This window comes from Rana temporaria, chromosome 1 (genome assembly GCF_905171775.1).
Source record: "Rana temporaria chromosome 1, aRanTem1.1, whole genome shotgun sequence".
In the NCBI taxonomy this organism is placed as follows: Eukaryota; Metazoa; Chordata; class Amphibia; order Anura; family Ranidae; genus Rana; species Rana temporaria.
In genome coordinates this window covers 214,113,220-214,138,997 of record NC_053489.1, presented here as the reverse complement: position 1 = coordinate 214,138,997, position 25,778 = coordinate 214,113,220, and the positions used below count along the sequence as shown (strand labels likewise).

Here is a 25,778-nt window from a genome sequence, read left to right as displayed (position 1 = left end):
CTTTGCAGATGCGTGCTGTTGCCATTAATACTTAAGGGCACCCTCATGCATCTAGCAAACCTGGGTATGTCCGCAGCCACCAAAACGCATGATACCACAGTACCAAATTCCTGAGGTAATCCAGGCCCGTCCATAGTCCTGTGTTGGATATCAAGACACGGTCCACGGCTGTACCATGGGGGAGTGGGGGTTTAGTCTGCCAAGAGAAAAGAGGATCAGATATGTAAAAGTGCTTTCACCTTCCCCTAAACAAGTAGTCATGCAGTGCTGGCACAGTCCCACTGGCGACGGAGAATGTTCAGGTTTCCCAGAGTTCTCTTCAGAGGCTGAGATATAAAGCACCCATGTGAATTGGTACATTTTATATGAGGGTGATAATGGAACAAAATAGATTTCATCATCTTGACTGAGCATACCATGTTAATGCACCTGACCTCGCTGTATCTGTTTCCTGTTCTACCAGTTGTACCATTCCACAAACACGGGAACTTCCACCATGCCCTGATTTATATAGATTGTTGTTTTATTTTTCCTGTTTAACAAGGACGTGTTAGTAAAGTGTATGTACAAAATGTTTTATTCCTTTAGGCACTCGATCACAAGTATGACCGTCCTTGCTGCCCCTCTGAAAAGCATTCTAGGGTGTAAAAAAAGATATAAAACTGAACTTTTATGTTTACTGGTAGTAGTGTCACTGAAAGACACCGGGGATGTGGCAATAAATGGGTAGTTGTAGTATATCACTTCTGTCCAAGTTTCTAGCCATTGCATTAAATCCATTACAGCTGACACCCAATTTTTCTTTACAACTATCTTTTTGTTGTCAGTGAACATTACCTGGCTTCCTGAGATTACCTACTAGCTTTTGATCTCTATACTGTCTATCTTTTTTATTTTCGCTTCCTCTGTGTCAGTGAAATACGGATAGAATAAGTCCAAAGAGAGGCTTTTATTGCTGTTATAGACCATGATTGATCCTTAGTACACCAGCCAGCGCACCCAAAAAGACAGAGGCAGAGTACATAAATAATTACTCCTTCTATTTACAGTGTTCATGGTCTGCAGTTTTAGTTTAATCACTTCGGCTCCAGAAGGTTTTACCCCCTCTTCCTGACAAGGCCATTTTTTGCGATACCGCACTGTTACTTTAAATTGATTTTAAACTCAAGGAAAAAAAGGCATAATGAGCTAGTATGCATCGCATACTAGCTCATTATGAAATGCTTACCATAGATCTAAGCTGTTGTGGTCCCCGCACACCGCTGTGACATGCGACATGTCTCCCAGAGTTATTTCCAGGTTCGGGGGCTTCAGTGGTTGGCCGGAGCCACAATTGCATCACGTGCACGTGGGAGCCACCGATCACAGCACGGCTCCTGAAGAAACGGCTCGAGCAAGTCGTTTCTTCAGTGCGCATGTGCCGATTATGTCGGCACATGTGAATACAGTGCATATCTACTGAACTGCTCTGGTTTAAGAGATATTCACGGTACCTGCGGGTAAGCTGGATTATAGGCTTACCTGCAGTGAAAAGGGATGTAACGGGGTTTATAACCACTTTAACTGACGATTGCGCGGTCATGTGACACTGTAACCTAAAAAAGATCGTCAATTTTGAATAAAAAAAATATATTACTTTCTGATATAAAACCTTTCCAATAAAAACATTTTGAAAAAATCTGATTTCTTCATCAATTAGGTCAATATGTATTCTGCTACATATCTTTGTTAAAAAAAAAATCCCAATACGCATATATTGATTGGTTTGCGCAAACGTTATAGCATCTACAACTATGGGATAGATTTAGGGACTTAAAAAAATATATATGGTTTTTTATTAGTAATGACGGCTATCAAGGGTGTTTTTTTGGGACTGCAATACTGCAGCGGACAAATTGGACACTTTTTGGGGACCAGTGACACCAATACTGCGATCAGTGCTAAAAAATGCACTGTCACAATATAAATGACACTGGTAGGGAAGGGGTTAACACCAAGGGTTAGGTGTGTCCTTGGGAGATCCGTATTTCAGATTAACTGAAATACAAGATCTCGCTTTTGCTCCCTGACAGATCAAAGGTTTGCCTTGTTTACATAGGCACACCGCTGCTCCATTTCTCCACTGAACGATCGGCAGGTTGCGGCCGCCAGACCCGCTGTGTCCAATCACAGTGCATACCCCCTACACTGCAGGTACAGGTACGTGATTTTGAGCAGCTGGGCAGCCCTGCTGCCATATATGTGCGATGAGCCGTCCATAAGCAGTTAAAGTGGTTGTAATCCTGAGACATGAAATATGAACAAAGCATATCCCTCTTCAGTGTACTGTGTACTTGTTTCGATCCAGAGCATTAAGTGTCATTCCTGTCTGCTGCTTTCCTCTGCTATCAGCATGAATCGCTTCCGACAAGTTTTCCTGACACCAAGAAAGAAAAAGGTTCTGAGGATGGGCCTCCTGTTGATTTACAGCGTTGGCTCTGTTTCTGTGTGCTCTGTGAAGGGGTGTGTCCTTTCCCTCCAATCAACTTTTTAGATCTTCCCTCACTGTAATTTCAGCTCTCTGCCCCCTTTTCTCTGACGGCGAAGACAAGCTTTATAAATTCTGAAACAATGTAGACAAAAGAAGACTGCAGATAGTCAGGTACATCTTATGTAGAAGGATTTGTTTAATCTCTGTGTATCACCTGAGGCCAGTCTCTTCACTGGGTATATGCGAGGGTTTACAACCCCTTTAAAGCTGAACTCTGGTGTTAAAGTGAAAAACTGACAGGTCAGGTTTTTATAACAGAGTTTACCTTTTAGTGATCTCTTCTGTCATAAATACCTCTCTCGACCTGTCAGTGGTAATGTAATTTGAGCCCTGCATGCGCAGCTCAGACCACACTCGTGACACCCGCTCTGTACCGTGATGAAGTGACTCGTGTGTGTGTATAGGAGTGATGTCGTCATGGCCCAGTCATTCAAGCAACCAGAGAGCGACCCGGAGGACTGGGTGAAGCTGGAAGTGCCCACAACCAGCTGGAGCTGTGACAGCATAGTGCTAGAGAGTTGGTTTGACAGGTAAGTCTGCCATAACATGCAGTGCATACTAGCACATTATGGCATAAACCTCCTGAGGGCCCACTAAATGAAAATATTTAGGCTTCATGTACACACTACTTTGACCGCCGGCTGTAGGAAAATGTAAAACACGCCTGCGATTTTGCGGCCGGTGGTTAAAACGTTCCCATCCTGAAAGAGATTTCTTCCGTGTTCAGGAGAGGGAGGTTGAACATCCCCTAACCGCAGCAGCTCCTAAAAGCCTGTGTGTACATAATAGGCTTTTATGGAATTGAGTTTAGGAGCTTTGGCAAAAAAAGTTTAGAAGCTGTAGTATACATGAAGCCTTAATGGAGTTTATTACTGCTTTCATTCTTCCACAGTTGTACAGGCTCCTCTCCTGTATGGAAATGCCCCCAACCCCAAAGCACCTTGCCCCCATGTTGATTGTAACAGGCGCTCCCAGCTGGAACGCATTACGGCGACTGCACGATGACGTCATCTCCCGCGCCGTAAGCGTTCCAGCCTGGAACGCAGAAGTGCCAAACGCACTCAGCGTTGGATTCGGCACACCTGCCAGGCACCTGTTACCTGCCTATAAAGAGAACAGTGTGCAGTACTTGTACTCGCGCAAATGCTCCCGATGCTTCACCTGATACTTCTTCTTTTTTTTTTTTCTAGAGAGGGGGTGGAGAGGGGGCGGAGAGCGGAGCAGAGCAGTCCTGAAAGAGAAAGCCAAGCCCGCCGCCGTCGCCTAGTTGATCAGCGCGGGGAACATTACAGCTTTCATTTGAATAGCTGTGCGTTCCCCGCCGCGCCTCGTCATATATAGCCCCTCCCCTTGTCCGGGCACTTTGATAGACAGATCACCCATCCCAGGATTGGATGTGTGATCTGTCTATCAAACTAGGCGGCGGGGGGGAGGGCTTGGCTTTCTCTGTCGGGACACATGGCTGCATTTGTGGGGACACATGGCTGCATTTGTGGGGACACATGGCTGCATTTGTGGGGACACATGGCTGCATTTGTGGGGACAAAAGTATCGGTATCGGCGAGTACATGAAAAAAAAGTATCGGTTCTCTGTCCTAAAAAAGTGGTATCGGGACAACCCTAGTTACATTGATGGGGACAAGGGCCTCTGCCCGTCAACCCTGTCTGGTGGTTATCGACAGGAGGGCCCCCAGATCCCACCCCCCCCCCCCCATGTGAATAGGTATTGGGTACACCAAAAAAGCAGTGAATTTTAAAAAAACAGCTCTTGGGGGGGGGGGCTTGTTTACAAGTCCTTTTTATTAAATAAAATCACTCCGTCTTCTCCCTCGCCACCTGTTACCTGCTAAAAACAAAAAAGTCTGCCATTCTCCTGATGTTGTCTTCCTCCGTTGTGGCTTCGTCTGACATCTCTTATGTGGCCATCCGATTTTGTCACCCGTCCCTTGTGACACTCTCCGGGTGATGTAATGGGATGGCCATGCCCCATAGCTACATAAGAGATGTCGGACAGCGGGGGACGTCACAACGGAGAAAGACCGCATCAGGACAAGAGCAGACTTTTTTTTGTTTGTTTTTAGCTGTTAAACAGCGGCGATGAAGAAGATGGCAACGCGAGAAGACAGAGCTATATTATTTTTTAAATTTTTTTTTAAATACAGGACTTGTTAAAAACCGGCTTGTGGTTTCTTTTCTTTTTCCTTTTTTTTTTCTTTTACATTTCACTGCTTACCCGATTCCCATGGGGGGGGCGCATCTAGTGCCATGTTGGCATCCAGTCTGGAATGGTTCAGGAGGGGGCGCTCGCTCCTTTCTCCCCCCCCCCCTTTCCTGACCTGCTGGGCAGCATGCTCGGATAAGGGTCTGGTATGGATTTTGTGGGAGTGTCTCCTACAAATCCACACCAAACCGAGGGGCCTGGTATGGACTGGGGGGGGGGGGGGCACGCCGTCTTTTTCGTTATTTTTTTAGCCGATATTTTTATTTATTTTACATGTTTACATTCAGCTGTCAGCGGGGAAGCACGCTGACAGCTGATGACTCATCCGTTGCTAAGAACGCAGCAGCCGGTTTCCCGTCCCACTCCCTGGCAACCAGTTATATACAATGAATGTAAAAAATAAATAAAAATTGCGGTAAACACGCAGAAAGCACTGGAGAAATGCTCAAAAGCAACATGCATAGGTGTGAATTGAGCCTAAGAGGGGCATGGCTTTTCAAGATTTTTTTTTATTTTAAACTATTTTGCCCACTTTGTACTGTGACCCAGAACGGTGCGTTATCAGCATGTTTTATGTGTATATTCCCATTCCAGGAAGGGCTTTATGTCAATATTTAAGGACACTTATTATTGCTTAGTAAATACAAAGCTGTTTGCTCTAACAGTCCATGAATGAAATCTTCTACACGTGTAGAAGCGTAGTGCACATTTGTTGCATTTCTTTGTGTGGCTCCATAATATATGAAGATGCTGTTGGAGGGGCAGATGTTAATCAGGCACATCTTGTATAGGCCATCTGTCTGTGCAGTGCTGCCGGTCATTTTAGCATTTGTAGTGTGGGGCACCTGCTATTCCCATGGCACCCTGGACCTCTGTAAACCCCAATCTGCCTGACTCTTTTTATTTTTTTTATTTTAGCCTTTCCTCTGACTTTGCATCACTTCCCGATTCCTGATGCTCTCAGCGGTGCCTTGGGTACCATTATCTGGGGCATCCGTAAAAGGCTCACGCTTTTAATAGCGCATGGAAGAGTCGGTGGGGGATAGAAGAGGGAGGATGTGTGACATGGAAAGGGGAAGAATGAAAAAGGAAGGTCATGTGACAGCGAGGGGAGACCGGCTATAATAAAAAGGAGAGAGATAGAAGGAGGTCATGTGACACTGCAGGATATTTACGGCCTAATCCCATTGTGTCCACTCAACCTTATCAGGCTTTGAGCACCTCTAGCTCTGCTAATGGCCAAGCCAGTTAAAGCTTCTTTTGTGTTTGTGTATTGTTATCCCACATCAAGCAACCCCCTCCCACCTTCGTTCTTTTGGCGTATAAAAAAAAATGCACATCCTACTAATCGGAGAAGGATCCTGACAATATTTGCATTTTACAATTGGAGGTGTAAAATATTTTTAGTATATTTATTTTAACCTCGGATGACCTTTTTCAATGAAGTGAGAAATCGGCTGTCATGTAGCTGCATTCAATGCAAATCGCTGGATTCTCCAGGTGACAAACGGCTTTTGTATTGGCATCAAAGGGACATGTTTTGTCATTGTCTTTAAACTTTGCAGCAAAGGTGTGATTGTTACAGGAAAGGGATTTGTGTAGCTGAAGAGACCATAGAATTGATAACGAAGAATTGTGTGATAGAGGGGAAAAAAGTCATTTAGGGAGGTCATACATGGTCCACTCCTGGCTTGATGGGAGCATTGCCTGTGACCGTCTAATATCCGGCCATAGAAGACTTCTCTATGAGCAGTAATGAGTACTTCTACCAGTCAACCAAACAGAATAACACACATTTGCGGCTGGGTTCACATATACATGTGTGTTTCTGTTCACAAGGTGCAAATTTTTTCCTGAATTTGCGGTTAAATCGGACCAAAAAAAAGACCCCCTTTCAAAACTGCACCGCAGCCGCCCAACATATGTGTGAATTGGCTCCATTGAAAGCCGGTCACATTCACATGTTAATGCGAATTGGAATGCGGTTAAACGCATTTTTGATGTCACAATGTAAGGTATAAGATTTCCTATCATCTGTGCCCAGTCTTGCCACACAGAGTTAATCTAGCTCTAAGCAATCCTCTTTTATTGTTCAGTGAAATAAAACGGACTTACAGAGAAAAACCGTAGTCCGTTCCGCCCCCTTGCGGTTATTTACATATCTCATGCACTAGCCTGGAGAAAGGCATTATTATTTAAGTCATGTGGTTACTTTTCTGGATTTTGACTGGATGTTAGTGATCATAGCAGATACCGAATACTGATACTTTTTTTTTTTTTAATGCCATGTGACAGTGGCTTTTTTTTATTTTTTTTTTATTATTCTTATTTACATTTTATTTTTTCAATTATTTAATGCAATTTTTTTTTAACAGCCTTGTTGGGGGGGCTTTGGTGAGATATCAGGGGTCTTAACAGACCTCTGACATCTCCCCTTTAAGACAGAGAAAGGGACTGGGGAATCTGTGTCCTTAGTCCCTTTCTCAGCAGCCTCCGCTGCGCTGAAAATGAATGGAGAGAAGACAGCTGCTTCTCTTCATTCATAAACTGAAACATTGTAATCACAGTTCACGATGTTTCAGTTATGTGAATGGACAGAGTCAGTGATCACTGACTCTGTCCATTCGGAACAGTAAGGAGCCGGATTTACCGGCTCCTACCTCCGCTCTCCATCCTGACAGTTCCAAGGGGTGGAGGAGGAGTACCGAGGGGGACACGGAGGGAGAAGCAAACACTATGGGGGACATGCAAACACTGAGGGGGACACGGGGGAGACGCAATCACGAGGGGGACACGGAGGGAGAAGCAAACACCGAGGGGGACACAGAGGGAGGGAGACTGAAGCAAAACGGAGGGGGGCTGGAGGAGGACACGGGATATTAAAGCAGCTGAAAGCCGCGCGCGCGGCGAAGAGAGAAGCGGAGAAATTACTTTTGCTTGGAACTTCCCCACGCACTGATCACCGCTGACTGTAAAAAGTATGTGGTGAAGCATCGGGAGCATTTGCCTGAGTACAAGTACTTTGGCAAATGCTTGGTATCGGTACCGATACTAGTATCGGTATCGGGACAACCCTACTTTTTTCTGATCGTGTGCATGGGCCTTAAAGTGGTACTAAACCCACAACAGTATAATCAGTTCGTATTGCAGTAAAGCATGCTTGTTATACTCGCTGTGGATTAATCCTCTGCATTCTGTAAAAAGGCTTTTTGATCCTGTCTTCTCTGATCATCCCCCTTCTTCCACTGTCCCCAATCCATCTTCTGTTAAGACAGAGTCTTTGGAGTCACTCTGCACATGCTCAGTTTGGTAGAATGTTTGTTTATTTATTTTTTTCCTCCTTGTTTCCATCAGTTTTTGGGTGCTGCCGCCGCTATTGCGAGTAAGGAAACGCCGCAGTGTAGCCTTTCGGCTTCACGCCGGGAACCCTACTGCGCATGCCCGAGGCTCGGCTTCTCTCCCTCCCCCGGCTGCCAGGCCAGTAGAAGAGGAGAATGGAGCCCTGCGCTGATGTCACAGGCCACGGCCCAGACTCCCGGGAGTGGGAAAGGGTATCCTGTCCCCCCTCCCCCTGAAAGGTGCCAATTGTGGCATCGGATTGGGGAGAGGAATCCAATGAGCAGAAGTTCAACTTTTGGGTGGAACTCCGCTTTAATGTGGTATCGCTCCACGGGCAGAAGCACCCACCAAAAGCAAGAGGGGCCGTGTGTACACCTTTGGCTGCTGCCTCAGCAGCTACAGGGGGTAGGGACTGGGGGCAGTAAACTCAACTGAAGGGTTTTAACTTTACATGTAAACAAGCCCTAAGGGTGAAGCTGCAGAATGTAACTAAGGGCTCATGCACAAGTGCAGCAGGCACTGCTGCTCCTTTGAAAAGCCATTCAAGTGTGTTTTGACAGGTGATATGTTGCCTCCTCACCACCTGATTTAAACCCATGATTGCCATGCAATGCACGCGATTAGAGGTTTAAATCGGGTGCGAGGAGATGACACTGTGCCCGGTGATCTTTTGACTTCTCCCACATTGTTCAGGTAGATCTCCACCTCTTTAAGGTTGACTACTTCTGGCCTAGGTAGATCAGCACTAGAAGTCTCTGGGCCAGATTCTCGTATGACCGCGTAAAATTGTGCGGGCGTAACGTATCTGATTTACGTTACGCCTCCGCAACTTACACGGGCAATTACTGTATTCTCAAAGCACTTGCTCCGTAAGTTGCGGCGGCGTAGCGTAAATCGGCCGGCGTAAGCCCGCCTAATTCAAATTTGGATCAGGGGGCGTGTTTTATGTAAATATACTGTGACCCGACGTGATTGACGTTTTTCCCGAACGGCATGCGCCGTCCGTGGAATTTCCCAGTGTGCATTGCTCCAAAGTACGCCGCAAGGACGTCATTGGTTTCGACGTGAACGTAAATGACGTCCAGCCCCATTCACAGACGACTTACGCAAACGACGTAACTTTTTCAAATTTCGACGCGGGAACGACGGCCATACTTAACATTGTTACGCCGCACTTACGCCACCATTTAGCAGGGGCAACTATACGCTGAACGGGAAAAGCCTAACGTAAACAGCGTAACTTTACTGCGTCGGCCGGGCGTACGTTCGGGAATTCGCGTAACCACCTAATTTGCATACTCGACGTGGAATTCGACGGAAGCAACACCTAGCGGCCAGCGTAAATATGCACTTGCGATACGACGGTGTAACACAGTTACGCCTGTCAGATCTATGCGTAACTGATTCTAAGAATCAGGCGCATAGATACGACCGCGCAACTTAGAGATACGACGGCGTACTTCGTTTAAGAATCTGGCCCTCTGTGTTTTCCTCAGTACAAGTTTGCTTTAAAAATGTTAGTGATATGTAAAGGTGTGTTGCTCCAAATGTAAAATACTTGTTTGCAAAATGGGACTAGATGAGGGAGCTTGTGGCTCTGTGCAGAGAAGATACCTGGAAGAGTTCTGTATGTAGAGTGTGACTTATTAATTGGACTGTAATCACTGGGATGTGGATGAACGGAGCTGCTCCAGCTGGTAATGAGGTGACAGGTGTACTGTATCCAAAACAGAATGTTGCTAATCTACATGTGTGTTCCACCTGTTATCGCTGCCCGTAGCCTTCATTCTGATTGGTTGCCAACACAATGCGATCCCTGGGGAGAGCCTGGCACATTGCAGGCTGATAAAATCATAGTCCAGCTGCTTAGGAATTGAAGGAGAACAGGGGCTAATGGCCAGGGCACATATCTACACATAAAGTGCAGGCTTTATTCTCTAAACCAGGAGACTACAAGGGGCCACATCACATATTTTACAAATACTCAATGTGCGAAAAAAAAAAAAACAGATTTATAAACAAATCAAATTAAATGAATCCGTTTCACTTGGATTTTTTTTTTGTAATTGCCATGATATAATTTAGAACAACAAAGATATAACTTTGGTAAAGAAAGCAAAGACGTACCAAATAAGCTTGAGCCCATCATTCGTCTGGATTCACACCTATGCAGTTTTAGTGATTTTTTTTTTTTTTTGCATTTTGCAGATTTGCACTACAGTCCATTTAACATGGTTTCCTATGGAACACGTTCTGTAGTGCAAATCTGCAAAACGCACTAAAAATGCATAGATGTGAATCCAGCCTTAGAGTCCCCTTGTATCGTAGTCCCCATCAAAGTCTCTCTTACATCAGTGCCCACTGATTTCTTTCCTTATGGGGGGGCATTCATACTGGAACATTGTGCAGGAAAGGCACGTTTCTGGTGTTGCATGTGAATGTGCTGTCCTTGCAAGATGGGCGCAGGTGCCATTTAATTGTTAATGGCAATCCAATCACAACCTGCAAACGCAACGCGTTTGTGGCCACCAAACTGCATGGTACTATTTGGTTTATTATGGCAACGTCAGAAAAAGTAGTGTTTGCTCTTTTTCTAGTACATTTTGGTAGCCTATTGAAATGAAAAGGCTGTTTAAAACTAGACCACATGGGAACGTGCATGTTCCAGTGTGTGTTATCTTAGAGCAGGGGTCTCCAAACTGCAGCCCTGGGGCCTAATGCGGCCCTTTGCGTTCCTTAATGCGGCCCTTGGGACACTATTCCATCCAACTCCAATGGGGCATAATTCTTGTTGCTAACACCAATGATATAGTATTGTTTACTCCTGCTGGATACCTGGGCATTTTCTACTCCCAATGGCCATGGTCCGGCCCCCCAGAAGTCTGAAGGACCGTAAACTGGCCCTTCATTTAAAAAGTTTGGAGACCCCTGTCTTAGAGGGCCAGAAAAAAACTCTTCATCGGGCTGGATATGGCCTGTGGGCCACAGTTTGGAGATCCCTGCTCTAAACAGAAGTGAGCAACACAAGTGTAAAATGTAGATCTGTTTACACTGGACTTTGTGGCTTTAGAAACTGTTATGCTAATGGGTGTTGCCTGGCATAGCTGCAGTATTACTCAGGATCTAACTCTCTGGGCAGTCGTTGGCATTGTGTGCCAGGCACAATTATTACGAGAGGAAGAACTGCTATTTTCCACTTCTAAAACTGTAGCCTCGTTGTAGTTCTTCTGGAGACACACACATTCAGCCTGCCTAGTAGCAAGTTGTGTTTTTTCTATCTGTGATGTAAGATATATGGAACATTGAACACGGAGAACGAGACCCCACCTTAATTTCTGATGTGCTCTCTCTCTTTTTTTTTTTCTCACCTTCTGTCTCTGTGTGTTTAAGTATCTGTGGAAGGATCAACTGTTAAAGAACTACTGCCTTGAGAGAAGTATGGGGCTACTATTGCTGGCTTCATTCCGACAATGCTAGTTCCCTGGCTCTTATTACAGGCTCAGAACTAAAATTAGACAGAATAAAATTGTAGCAAAGTCAGAATTCTCGAAATACACATTATGGGTCAGTGCCGCACAAAGTACTGAAGTCAAAACCGGGTGACAGAAATGTGGGTAGAACAGACCACACATAGAAATCCACAGGGCAGCAGTCGGGCACAGCAAGGTGTGAGTTCAGGGTCACCAGGCAACAGTCTAGGTACGGAAAGGGACAGGCAACAATATGGTGCAGCAAACATCAAAGTATAACTAAAGGCAAAACTTATGGACAGAATGGAGATGGAGTAGAACACCTATTAGGTTATTATTACTCCCGGTACCCCCTGTTGGGGAGATTCACCCTCTATTTGTCCTGTTTACCATTTTAATTGAAAGTAAAAAAAATCCCACATTTTGGGTTGTCCCCAGAAAAGTAATAGAGGGGAAATCCTCCAATGGCAGTGTTTCGTCACATATGGCGACCCATCACATTTGGCTACTCACTGGAGTGCGCATGCGTTCCAACACTTTTAGTAATTGCTTTTCGATGAGAATTTAGCATTTGTAAAACTTTCACAAATTCCTTTTAGCTAAATTCTCTAGCTAAATTCTTCGTCACATTCGGCTACCCATCACATTTGTAAAAGCGTTGGAACGCATATGGCGGCGTCGTGCTTGCGCACTCCAGCGGGTAGCCAAATGTGATGGGTAGCCATATGTGACGAAACAGGGACAATAGTTCAAGTGACCTTGGGACCCCAATAGATTTCCCTTATTCTGCAAGGATTTTCTCTTACTTCATGTCTATGGGACAGGAAGTGAAAGGAAATCTCCACATTGGGGCACAGATGCGTAAATTGACAGCGCTATTTAAGGGTGGATGTAAACCCTAAATTCCATTCCTCTCTCCTTGCTTTGAGTGACAGGTTATTTACATATCTAGCTTGGACATGTTTATCATATGTTATGTTTATCATAATATGAGGTGATCCACAGGTCATTGTATATTATCAGTATGTGTTATGTGGGGGAGGGGTGGATTTCTCACTTTTTATACTGTGGATCACCTCATAATATGATTAACATAACATAACATATGATAAACATGTCCAAGCTAGGTATGTAAATAACCTGTCACTCAAAGCAAGGAAAGAAGAATGGACTTTGTATTTAGACAGGGTTTTATTTGAAAGTCTGTTAATTTTCACTGAACAATAAAAGAGGATTGCTCAGAGCTGGATTTACTCTGTGTGGCAAGACTGGGCACAGATGATAGGAAATCTTATACTCTACATTGTGACATAAAAAAAAGAATTGGGGGTTTACATCCATTTTAAGTGTTCTGAGGCCTGTTCTATGTGGTGTTGCACCAGATGATGTTAAAAGTGCTACAGTACTGTATATGACGGTTCCTATAAATGTCTGATCGGGTGTGCTAAAATAATCAAGCACTTGTGAACAGAGACGATCAGCACTGCAACAAGAAGAGTAGAGTGGGGTGTATATGGACGACCAGCAATGTGCCGCAATGCCAAAAGGAGGGACGAAAGAGACTGCCTCAGAGTCGCACAAAAGTTTGCTACACATCGTAGTGAAACTGGCCATACACTGTTAGAAATTTTTCATGGTGTAATAGATGGAAATTGTGCCCCCTAGATTTAAATGCTTAATAGTGCTATAAGTGAGCTGCTGCCATAATTTTTGTTTTTTGTGCTAACCCCCAAAAAAATTTAAACCACGTGTTGAGGTGCTAGCTTAAACCCTTTGATGGCTAGTGTATGTAGTGCCCCCTTACTTTCAGTATGGGCGCTATGCCAAAGTTAATGGGGAATGGGAGGGTTAGTTTACTCCCATTCACAATTTGTGGAAATTTTGGGTTGTTGCCAATTTCAGAATTTGTCCTGTAGGTCAGTCTGCGCTCCAGGGGTGCGTTATCACCCCTGAGCGGCAGTTGGCGCTAGAGGGGTTCTGACAGACCCACTTTCCCCAGCAGCCAATCGGAGGAGTTCTGCCCTCGTTGGGCATGCTGGGGGGGATATATCTGTGGAAACCGCCATTGGTCTCTGTTCTGTGCGGGGCCCGAGTTCCAGGTGCGGTATCCACCTTCAGGGTACGCGCATCCATGGGCCCCGCCACCGTGGCCTGCTTCAATGAGGTTGCACACCATGCAGAGCCTCACCCTAACATTAAGAGGGGCCCCAGTGACTGGCTGGGTCCCAACCTTCTGCTGAGAGCATCCTAAGCTGGGAGCTGTGCGATGGGGGATCGGCTCGGGGGGGAACCTAGAACTAGAGGTTGCCCGGGAGGCCTGGACGAACCATCGGGGATCCGGTCACCACACTGCATGACAGGTATGCTTAAGCTGTCAGTTGGTGACACAAATCTGAATTTACTCGGAGGATTCACTCATCCGTATCTCACATATCTCAAATTGACAAAGCCTGTATCAGAGGCTCTGAGTCAGGCCGGTAGTAGAGGTCTGTTCCTCTACTACTTTAAGTGGCGCTCCGGCTGCCAGGCCTGTGATAGCCGCCTGTCCGGGGGCACTTTACCCACCCTGATCGGGGTGGCGACGAACTGAGTTAAACTATTGCTGAGAGCAGGCTTGCTCTTTTTCATATGCAAGGCCTGATACCAAAGTTCCTCTATGCGCATCAACCTTTCTCTATTGAGTGTCATGTTGATGTTGGCCATGTTGGGCCTTGGAATAAAGCATTGAAAACTAATTTCGTGTTGGACACTTGCTCTTCATCTACACTCTCGGATGTCACCCCTAGACCAAGCCAAGAAGGTAACTCAATATGCCGATCCCAAACTAATCAGCGGCTCCTCCGGGGGTGAGCGCTACATGTAAATTCTAGTACAATTAATAATTCAGTCATATATCTTTGGGCCACCAGGTCCCTCTCAGCTTAGACAATTACAATCCTATGGATATGTACCTAATATCCGGCTCCTCTCCTCTCATATCCACCAATATTGGAAAGTCCAAGGATAGGAAACAGTAGCGCAGTAATCGTGCAATAGATTCCTCTATTCGCGCTAACAGCGCAGATGGATGAATCCCTCCCGCCAGGCTGTTGTATTCCAACAACTTTTTGGCGGCGGCTGTCACAATACACAAACTGAATGCAGTCGCTGGTAGGCTGACAATTTTCCATCTGGCTTCTCCAGTTTGTCAATCAAAGGACATCAGGCGTGAGAGGGCCAACAGGGCCACCTATGAAGCCAGTTTCACTCGGTGTATGGCCAGTTATAGCACCAACCCAATGCACAAATTAACAAAGTAGCATGCACCATTTTTATTAACTCTTCACAAACACAAATTAAGCACTAACAAAAACATACAAAGCCATTCACAATTCTTTCCTGAGCTACATCACCAATCTTGTCTCCAAATATCACCCAAACCGTCCTCTCCCCTCCTCTCTAAACCTTCTGCTCTCTAGCTCCCTTGTCTCCTCCTCCTCCCATGCTCATCTCCAGGACTTCTCCAGAGTGTCTCCCATCTTCTGGAATGCACTACCCCAATCTGTCTGGCTATCTCCTACTCTGTCCACTTTTAAGCAATCCCTGAGAACTCATCTCTTTAGGGTGGCCTATTCTGCCTCCAGCTAACAACCAAATCTTCTACTACTGTTTCACCACCCCCTCCCTTTTTAGATGGTAAGCTCGCAGGAGCAGGGCTTCTCTAACCCTCTTGTTTTGAATTGTACTGTTGGTATAGTGTCTCCCTGCATTGTAAAGCGCTGCGCAAACTGTTGGCGCTATATAAATCCTGTATAATAATTATAATTAAGCAGGCATAAAGAAATTGCTAGTTTTTTGGCATGTGACAGCCTTTGTTAGTCCATCCTGTAATGTTTTACGGCCAAGCAAATGTATGCTTTTAATCACTAAAACCTGTGGCAGAAGAATAGCAGGTGGGAACTGCTGATCTACTGTAGTCACCTGCTTGGTTTTCACTCATCAGCTTTAGTTCTTTTCATACCAGCGTCAGGGTTGGGCAATATGGTGGTATTGTGGTGGAAGATGGTGATGGAAAGCATTTAATTTCATTAGAACTACCACAAGGTAAAGGTACAAAGCTGTGATCAGCCTACTATGGGTTGGCGTGTTGCTGAGTTTTGGCTGCTGCTTGCATGTTTCCATTAGATGGCCAATTTCCTGGATTCTGGTTTCCTGGCTGCTCGCTATGGGAGCTACAATCGCACAGATGGGCTCTGTTCACTTATCGTCCTGCATTCCTGTCCTGTGCCACACAGCTATCTAATAGAGTGTCCAGTAAAAGCATGCATCCCGTACGTGTCACAGGTCACCTTTTCCCACATATGCAAACTGTTTGTCTGTCTTGATGCCGTCATCACTCTTTTCATTCCACTCCCTAACCCTTGTGTATGTCGCTCTCTGAGATTACATCTGTGTGAAACTGACACGGTTTCCTAACTCGCCTATCAGACTGGAAAAACCACTCTCCAATTCCTATGTTGTATGTCAACGAGGCAGCAAGAGCAAAGCGGGCAAAGCAGTGCAGGAAAGAATGAGAAAATGTAGAAAAATTGGGTCATGAGGCCAAAAATATAAACACTGCGAGCAATGGGGGACGAGTAGGGGCTCCGTCTGCTCTCATGTGTTTCCACCGCCTCGGCTGTTGTTGCTTCATTTTCTGCATAATCATGCAGAACAGAGCTGTGTTTTTCACAGGGTTGGTTGCATATATGTTGCACTCAATTATGTTGCAAAGCGCTGTACACAAAAGCTGGGAATGGAGGGTGGCAGACTCAATTGGACTGACTTTGGAAAGCAGTCATGTATGATAATTACTATAGAAACAATATATCACATACAAGTGGATAGTATTAATTGGTTAATTTATTACAGTGTAACTGCTCCCTCCCACCAGTTTTCTTTTAAGTACTGTGACACGGGAGTAGGGCTTTTTTTATATTACCTCTTTGACCTTGGAAATTCCAACTGATCATGTAGATGATACCAGTAGAGTTGAGTTTGTTCATAATGCAGATTTACTGGTCTGTACAGAAAGTTGGTTCATAATCTGTTTACATGAGACACCAGAGCAAACTGGGCGTTTAGAATGAGAATCTAGTGTTTAGGTGTGGGCAGAAGGCACAGATGCATGGTCCAGCCCCGCTTCCGGGAGTCTGTAGAAGTCTATGAGAGACTGATGGCGGCTGCAGCTGGATGGTGCACCAACCAACTTTTAGCACAGTATGTGCCCAAGGACAGATGCCCAGAACACAAACCGTCTATGTTCAGGGCATTCATCACTGGGTGCATATTAGGGCTGAAACGATTAATCGTTTAAAATCGATAATGAAAATCGTTGACAGCTATTTTCATTATCGATTAGTTGGTCTAACGGCACGCACCTTCTTCCTTGCCAGTTCCACCTCCGTCCCAGAATTACAACCCTGTGTACAAGACGCTGTATTCTCAACACCCATTATTGGTGTTCCTGGGAGGGGGGAAATGGTACCCCGTCATTGGTATTCCTGGGAGGGGGGGGGGGATGGTGCCCCATCATTAGTGTTCCTGGGGGAGGGGGAAAAGTGCCCCATCATTGATGTTCCTGGTGTTATTTAAAAATAAACAAATTGCATATTATATATTTTCTTTATGATGTTATCCAATTAATCTAAACAATAATCGGCCAACTTATCGATTTATGAAAATATTTGTTTGTTCCAGCCCTAGTGCATATTGCCCTAAACATTAGTAGCACTGTCCAGCCACAGCAGCTGTAAGTCTCTCCGACTTTTACAAGCTGCCAACAGTGGGGCTGGACAGTGCATCTGTGCCTTCTACCCATGCCTAAAAGCCGACCATAGATTGAACGATTTTCTTTCCTGCAACAGCGGGAGCGGGAAAGAAAATGACACTATCTCCCCCATCAGCACAGTCAGTGTAGATGGTGGAATCCCTCCCGTGAAGCTATTGTGTTCTCCCGGCGGGGGAGCTGTTCTGGCTGGGAGAACACAGTAATTATGCTAGTAGCTAATGCTGCTGGCAATAATCGCATGCATAATCCAACAGGCTGGATGTACCCAAGTTGATCGATCGATCAATCAACTTGGGTACAATCCTCCTGCCCAAACGTGGAACTTGTCTGTAGCTGACTTGGGGTCTAAGAAAAGCGGTTGAGGGACTGTAAAACTGGCTATACAATGGCAGATTTTTTTTTCATTCAGCCTGATTCTTCCATCCATACTAATCAGCACAGATGTCTGAATGTTGCGACTAATGTCTATGCCTTTTATCTGATTGGATTCAGGCACCATTTGGGTGATCATTTTCTTCCTAGCTCCTGCTGGAGTGGTGCCTACTGGGCTGCTGGCAAGGCAAAGAGAATTTTGTCTGGTCTTAAAAGAATTCCCAATGGTTCCCAATTCACTCAGTATATGGTCTGATTTTTTTCTGAATACCCATAACCACTGACTTCAGTTGTAGTCATTATTATGGGGTACTCACAACAGCCATAATAATATGGAAAGTGTTTGTTAACTAGTCCTTTTGACATGATCGAACTATATACATTGCTTTATTTAAGGCCTCGGTTCACATATATGCAAATTGGGTTTCCCAACACTGTCTGTGTTGTTGGAGGGGATTGAGGCAATTTGGTTGCAGGAACAATCTGCTCCATGTAAAGCCTCGTACACACGGTATGATTGTTGACCAGCCGAGCGTCAGATTTTTGTCAAAAGGGTGTGTGCCAGGAACTTGTCTTGCATACTAACGGTACACAATTGTCGTGCCATAAACACAAACGTAGTGACGTACTATGAGGAAATTCAGCTCTTGAGCGCCACCCTTTGGGCCCCTTCTGCTAATTTCGAGTTTGGTGAGCATTGATTCCAAGCATGCGTGTTTGTACTTTGGTCTTTTGTGTGACAGATTTGTGTACTGACCATACGAAAATCGAACGTCAAACCGTTGTCCGCCGAAAATTGGACAACATTGTCAAAAGGAGACAATCCCCTGCCAACAATTGGATCGTGTGTACGAAGTTTAAAGCGGAGGTCCAGCTTTTAATTTTTTTTTTTTTTTTTTAAAGTCAGAAGCTACAAACACTAGCAAGTAGCTGCTGACTTTTAATAAACACACTTACCTGTCCAGGTTGCCCGCGATGTCGGCCACCTGAGGTCAATCGTGGCAGGTCCCGGTTCCGCCATCCTCACTAAGGCAAACGGTGGTGGAGCCTTGTGGCTTCACTGCCCATTTCCTACTGCGTAAGCGCGCGGCACTTTGTGAATGAGCGGCTGACTTCTGGGAGACACACAGTTCCCAGGAGTCGGCGCGCTTCATTCCCCAGAAGACAACGCGAGGAGGACGAGACCGAGGAGCACCGCGGACAAGGAAGGGGCAGATTAGGAAGATCTGCCTAGTAACAGACATTTTTGGCAAGTATAAAAATAAATTCTATTTTTTTTATTTCTTTTTTAGCCTTTTTGGCTTTTTTTTTTGTTTTGTTTTTTTAGGGTGGACCTCCGCTTTAAGGCTGGCCTTAGTGCTGCTTTTACATGCATCTCATGAATTATAATAAATGATTGCATTAATTAAGGTTTAAATGGAGTTCAACTTTAAGCCAGTCACATATGAATCCCTGGTCACCATCAGGTTTGCAACTACCAAAGGTAGTGTATTGTCTTTGTCAATGTTTTGTCAAATCAGCTTGATGAAAATCTCATCCAGATGTGATAATGCATTGTAGAGCTACACAATGGTTGTGCGTGACTGCTCCTTCTTACAATTGTAGGTACATAAATCAACAGACTGACTGAAAATAATTTCCTCCTTTATGTGGCTAAAGCCAGCCATACATGGTTTGAAATTGGTCAGATTCAGCAGGGACTGGCCGAATCTCAATCCTTGATTGGACAGGAAGGTTGTAAAGAAGTCAATCTGCCAATCAACTTCGGTACAACCATTCTGTCAAATGTTCCCTGCTTGTTCAGCGATGCAGGCTAAAGCCAGCAATGCTGATCAGTGTGTTCTGACAGTGGGGATGTCTCTCTGCTGTCAGATTACAATAGCTCAGCATGGAGGAATCGGGTTAGTTTTTACATTTAACCTACTGGTTGAACAAAAACAAAAAAAAAACTATTAGCAGACCTAAGCTCCTAGCTGATGAGGAATTAAAATGCCCCCCACACACACACACTGAGTGTTCTCATAGGCAGCCAATTGCTCTGGGGGTACGTGTGTGTGTGTGTGTGTGTGTGTGTGTGTGTGTGTGTGTGTGCTCCCGAGCCAGCCCTGCTTCCTCTTCACTAGCTGTGATTGACATCAGCTGTAGCTGATGGCTCCCGCTGCTTTGCCTGAGCCAATAAGGAGAGAGATGGCCGAGAGAGTCTTGGCTCTCGTGCACATTGCTGGATTGATATTTGGCTCAGGTAAGTATTTAGAGGGGCTGGGGGTGGAGCTGCTTTAAAAAAGAAATAAAGTAATTGTATTGAGCTTCTGGTAGCCTAGACCCCATACACACTATTGGATTTTCTGCAGATTTTTGTCTTCACATTTACCAAAACCATATAATACGAGGTCAAACCTTAATGCCGCGTACACACGGCCGTTTTTCATGTCATAGAAAAAACAAAGGGCCAGATTCAGGTACAATTACGTTACTCCTCGGCGGCGTAACGTATCCCATTTACGTTACACCGCCGCAGGTTTACAGCGTAAGTGCCTGATTCACAAAGCTCTTACCTGTAAACTTGCGGCGGTGTAACGTAAATCCGCTCGGCGCAAGCCCGTCGGGTAAATTACCTGACGTGCATTGCGCTAAATGACGTCGCAAGGACGTCATTGGTTTTGGCGTTAACGTAGATGGCGTCCAGCGCCATTCACGGACGACTTACGCAAACGACATGAAATTTTAAATTTCGACGCGGGAACGACGGCCATACTTAACATTGCTTAGAACACCTAGGAGGTAGCCCTAAATTTACGAGGCGTATCTCGACGGAAACAACGTAAATTTAGATCGACGGGCATCGCGGACGTTCTTGAATCGCCGTAACTAGTCATTTGCATATTCTACGCCGACCGCAATGGCCTAGCGGCCGGCCTAGAATTGCATCCTAGGATCCGACGGTGTAAGTCAATTACACCTGTCGGATCTTAGGACTATCTATGCGTAACTGATTCTATGAATCAGCCACATAGTTAGGACGGGCGGATCACAGAGATACGACGGCGTATCAGGAGATACGCCGTCGTATCTCTTTTGTTAATCTGGCCCAAAGTTTTTCTCGCTGTGATTCCTCTCAAGCCTGCCTTGCATACACATGATCGTGATAAAAAAATGCTCGAGCAAAGCACGGTGATGTACAACGGCACTATAAAGGGGAAGTTCCATTAGAATTGCGCCACCCTTTGAGCTGATTATGCAAATTTCCCTTCTCATAACTTGCTTCTGAGTATGCGCGTTACTTTCCCCGTCGTTTAAGCCTACACACGACCGTTTTTCACAACGAGAAAAATGACGATGTGAAAAAGGACGAGAAAAAATAGAGCAGGTTCTAAATTTTTAATGGAAGTTTTTATCGCCGAGAAAAATGCTCTGGAGCCTACACACGACCGTTTTTAAAGACCAATTTAAAAAATTGCATTTTTCCCGTCATGAAAAGCGGTCGTGTGTATGCGGCATTAGCGGTTCAATTTGTATGCAATCAGGCAGACCCTTGCACTACATGGTTTTGGTAAATCTGAAGACAAAAATCTGCAGAAAATCTAATGGGTGTATGGGGTCCAAGTCTGGTGGATGATCTACAAATTTCTGTATTTTATAAAGTAGAAAAAATATATGATATCAAGGATGATGAATACAAATGTAATGTTTCCTTTAACAAACGCTTTTGCGCTATAATTCTAGTAATTGTGTGGTTTCGACCTGATTTTACTCCAGTTAATAAATTTTTACCATATTTTCTCCTTTTCAGAGGCACCAAATTGTAGAACACCTCCAGGCACTACAGAAGAACAAAGGGCACAGCATGACCTTATGCCCTATATTGATGATTCTCCAAGCTCTTCCCCTCAGCTCAGTGCCAAGAGTCGTGGTAGCAGAGACACGCTCTCCTCTGCGTCTCTGGAATCCAATAAATCAGTAAGTGGGCCATTATAAAATTAGGAGGAGAGTGATCAATGAAGGGATAGACTTGTTTAGCCTTGTTCAAACTCTGTTTCTTAGTAGCCTTAAGTTTAGATTTTATCATGTCTGTTCATTTCTGTTTATATAAAGGAAATGGCAGAGATGATATTTGATATACACTGAAAATAAGATAATTAAAAGTTTAAAGGCACCCGTAAAGTTAATGTTGACATGCCATTACTTTTCCCCTTTAAAGTCTGGAATTTTTTCTGTAAAAAAAAAAAGTCTGGAAGTTTAGAACCAGAGTAAACAGCGGGCTCCATGTATGTGTGTGCATGTTTTGTATGTATGTAAAATAGGGAAGTTAGGGCCAGATTCACGTAGAATCACGGTGGCGTAACGTATCGTAGATACGTTACACCGCCGCAAGTTTTCATCGCAAGTGCCTGATTCACAAAGCACTTGCGATGAAAACTACGCCTGCGGCCTCCGGCGCAAGGCGGGCCAATTCAAATGGGCGTGTGCCATTTAAATTAGGCGCGCTCCCACGCCGGACCTACTGCGCATGCTCCGTTTCCTAACTTCCGCCGTGCTTTGCGCGCCGTGACGTCATTTTTTCGAACAGCGACGCGCGTAGCGTACTTCCGTATTCCCGGACGTGTTACGCAAACGACGTTAAATTTTGGCGCGGGAACGACGGCCATACTTTAGACAGCAATACGTTTGCTGACTAAAGTTAGGGCACCTAAAACGACGACTAACTTTGCGACGGGAAACTAGACTAGCGTCGACGTAGCGAACGCGAAAATCCGTCGGGGATCCGCCGTAACTCCTAATTTGCATACCTGACGCTGGTTTACGATGCGAACTCCCCCCAGCGGCGGCCGCGGTACTGCATCCTAAGATCCGACAGTGTAAAACTATTACACCTGCCGGATCTTAGGAATATCTATGCGTAACTGATTCTATGAATCAGTCGCATAGATAGAAACAGTGATACGACGGCGTATCAGGAGATACGCCGTCGTATCCCTTTTGTGAATCTGGCCCTTAGATTGTATCTCTTTGAGGGCAGGGACTAATGTGAACATTATCCTCTTCAAGACCAGGCCTTTTTTTTTTTTTTTTTTTTTTTTTTTTTTTTTTTTTTTTGCTAGAAAATTACTTACAGTGGGCCAGATTCAGGTACATTTACATTGCTCCCCCGCGGCGTAACGTATCTGATTTACGTTACACCGCCGCAGGTTTACAGCGTAAGTGCCTGATTCACAAAGCTCTTACCTGTAAACTTGCGGCGGTGTAACGTAAATCCGCTCGGCGCAAGCCCGCCTAATTCAAATGGGGCGGGCACCATTTAGATTAGGCGCTTTCCCGCGCCGAACGTTCTGCGCATGCTCCGTGTTAAAATTTCCCGACATGCTTTGCGCCCCGACTTTTTTTGAACTGCGACGTGCGTTACGGCGTTTCGTATTCCCGGACGTCTTACGCAAAAAAAAAAAATTTGAAATTCGACGCGGGAACGACGGCCATACTTTAACATGGCTGTTCTAAAGATAAGCCATGTTAAAGCAGGTGTAACTTTGCAACGGCGTACGAGATTGCGACGAATGCGCGGATCTTCGTGGATTGCCGTAACTAGTCATTTGCATATTCTACGCCGACCGCAATGGAATCGCCACCTAGCGGCCGGCCTAGAATTGCATCCTAAGATCCGATCTTAGGGCTATCTATGCATAACTGATTCTATGAATCGGCCGCATAGTTAGGACGGGCGGATCAGAGATACGACGGCGTATCAGGAGATACGCCGTCGTATCTCTCTGTGAATCTGGCCCAGTGTTTTCCCACAAATAAGGCAGTGTCTTATATTAATTATATTAATTTTGTATATTACTTTTGGCTACAAAACACACACTGGGGCTTATTTTCAGGGGATGTCTTATCAAATCAATGGATCAAAAATACTGTATCAATATACTCATCAAGTGTGCAATAAATCTCGAGTCTGGCTGACGATCTTAATGTGGTTTTATCCTATAAAAATAAATCCTGATCCTTAAAGCATGATAGACAGCACAGTGCTTTGTCATTTTACCTCTTTGTTCTAAAAAAACTGTGAATAAAACAAAACAATCAAATGGTTTTAAAAAAGTTCCTGTATCCCCTGAGGTTTTTACATTTTGAACAACTCCATCACATCTGAGAGTTTGCCCCACACACCACAATCTACAAATAGTTTAGATAATAAATGGTCCAGTGGGAGGCGGGCAGCACTTTTTTCTCAACACCAGTGGCGGCTGAAAAATACTGGAAACAAAATCATCAAACATCAATTGCAGCCTCGCTGTGCCCTTCAATTGCAGCCTCGCTGTGCCCATCAATTGCAGCCTCGCTGTGCCCATCAATTGCAGCCTCGCTGTGCCCATCAATTGCAGCATCACTGTGCCCATCAATTGCAGCCACTGTGTCCCCCACCTGCCTGCTCGTTGTCTGACCAGCACCTACCCCATCTTTGTTGCGGGTCAGGTGGCGGTGGCGAGCTGTGGGTCAGGCTGTGGCTCCTGTGTCCTCTATGCTTCTGCCGTGTGTCTCTTCTTTCCTCCTGCTAGGCGTCCAATGGGATCGCCTGTCCTTTCAACCAATCGGGTGACTGGTACCAGACCCGCGCTTCCTGATGGGAGAGGTGGTTCAGTGTTAGACAAGTGAATATTCATTTACTTTTCTAACACACCTGGGTGGGCTCCGAGTGCAATCCTCTGTGCTCCGAGTCCATCCTATTTTGAAGCATATTGCTCTAATCAGGTGCTTCAAAAAAACACCCTCGCTGCTGTAATTCACACGTCCAGCATCCTTAAAAGTGTGTGGCGTGTGAAGAATGCACCAGCAGATTGCTACGACAGTAGTCTGTGTCGCTGATCTGCACTGGAGCAAAAAATGTGAGATTTTATCCATTTTAATATAGAGGCAGTTTGCTAAACTGGACACTTCTAGGAGGAAAACCATACTAAGCATAATACAGAGGCTGCAACTGCTAACTTCTTTTTTTTTTTTTTTTAATGCTAGTTCCCTGATTTCAATGCCAGTGAACTAGTTCTCAATCAATAGTCTGCCATTAGTATTAGCCCCCAATAGCCTCCACTAATTTGCTTTATATGATCACTTAAAGCGGGAGTTCACCCAAAAATTTTTTTTTAACATTAGATTGAGGCTTCGCTGTGAAGGGGAATCGGGTGTTTTTTTTTTAAATCGAAGCAGTACTTACCGTTTTAGAGAGATCTTCTTCGCCGCTTCCGGTATGGTCTTCGGGACTGGGCGTTCCTATTTGATTGACAGGCTTCCTACAGTCGCATACATCGCGTCACGAGTAGCGGAAAGAAGCCGAACGTCGGTGCGGCTCTATACGGCGCCTGTGCACCGACGTTCGGCTACTTTCAGAAAATCGTAACGCGATGTATGCGACCGTCGAAGCCTGTCAATCAAATAGGAACGCCCAGTCCCGAAGACCATACCCGGAAGCGGCGGAGAAGATCTATCTCTAAAACGGTAAGTACTGCATTGATTTAAAAAAAAACACCCGATTCCCCTAGACAAAATGAGCATCAATCTAATGTTAAAAATTAAGTTTTGGGTGAACCTCCACTTTAACAAGTAAAATACAAGCGTCCAAAAATAGCGTGTGCAAGACTTTGATTAAAGTCTTCCTAAACCCAGGACCCTGCATTTATAATAGCTGGTCTCCCACAGTACAAAGAACATGAAAATGCAATTATTTTAGTAAATATAAACTGCTAAATAGCTTTTCTCATCAGCAGAATATAGCAGTCTCCTATCAGTGTCCAGCCGAGCACCGGTTAAAGCTTGTAAGAGGAGTTTCCATTCTCCTCTCACTGTCCTATGAGGCTGTATAACTCCTGACCCTCTGTCTGGACAATGCTGATTGGCCCTGTGCCGATCACATGCACCCTCCAAAAAAAAAAAAAAACTCTCTAGCAATACAAACCAAACTAAGCTCTGTACTATCAGGAGATAGATTGGGGGTAGTGGAAGAAGGGGAGAATTGGAGAAGACAGGATCTAACAGCCTTTTTAAACAATG

The 25,778-nt window shown here is 45.0% G+C and overlaps 1 protein-coding gene across 3 annotated transcripts in view; it reads left to right on the top strand.

Annotated features, from left to right (window-relative positions):
* Positions 1–25,778, top strand: part of BCR (BCR activator of RhoGEF and GTPase) — a 96,500-nt gene that overhangs the window by 19,683 nt on the left and 51,039 nt on the right. Inside the window, exons 1-2 of one of the 3 annotated variants that reach the window (XM_040349554.1) lie at positions 2,075–2,199; positions 21,532–21,698. In XM_040349554.1, coding sequence (XP_040205488.1) covers positions 21,594–21,698 — 105 coding nt within the window. In that variant the 5' untranslated portion in view covers positions 2,075–2,199; positions 21,532–21,593. Of the gene's footprint in view, positions 1–2,074; positions 2,200–2,895; positions 3,061–21,531; positions 21,699–25,778 lie in introns of those variants that run through there. The other 2 variants (XM_040349563.1, XM_040349547.1) reach the window with 2 other exon arrangements.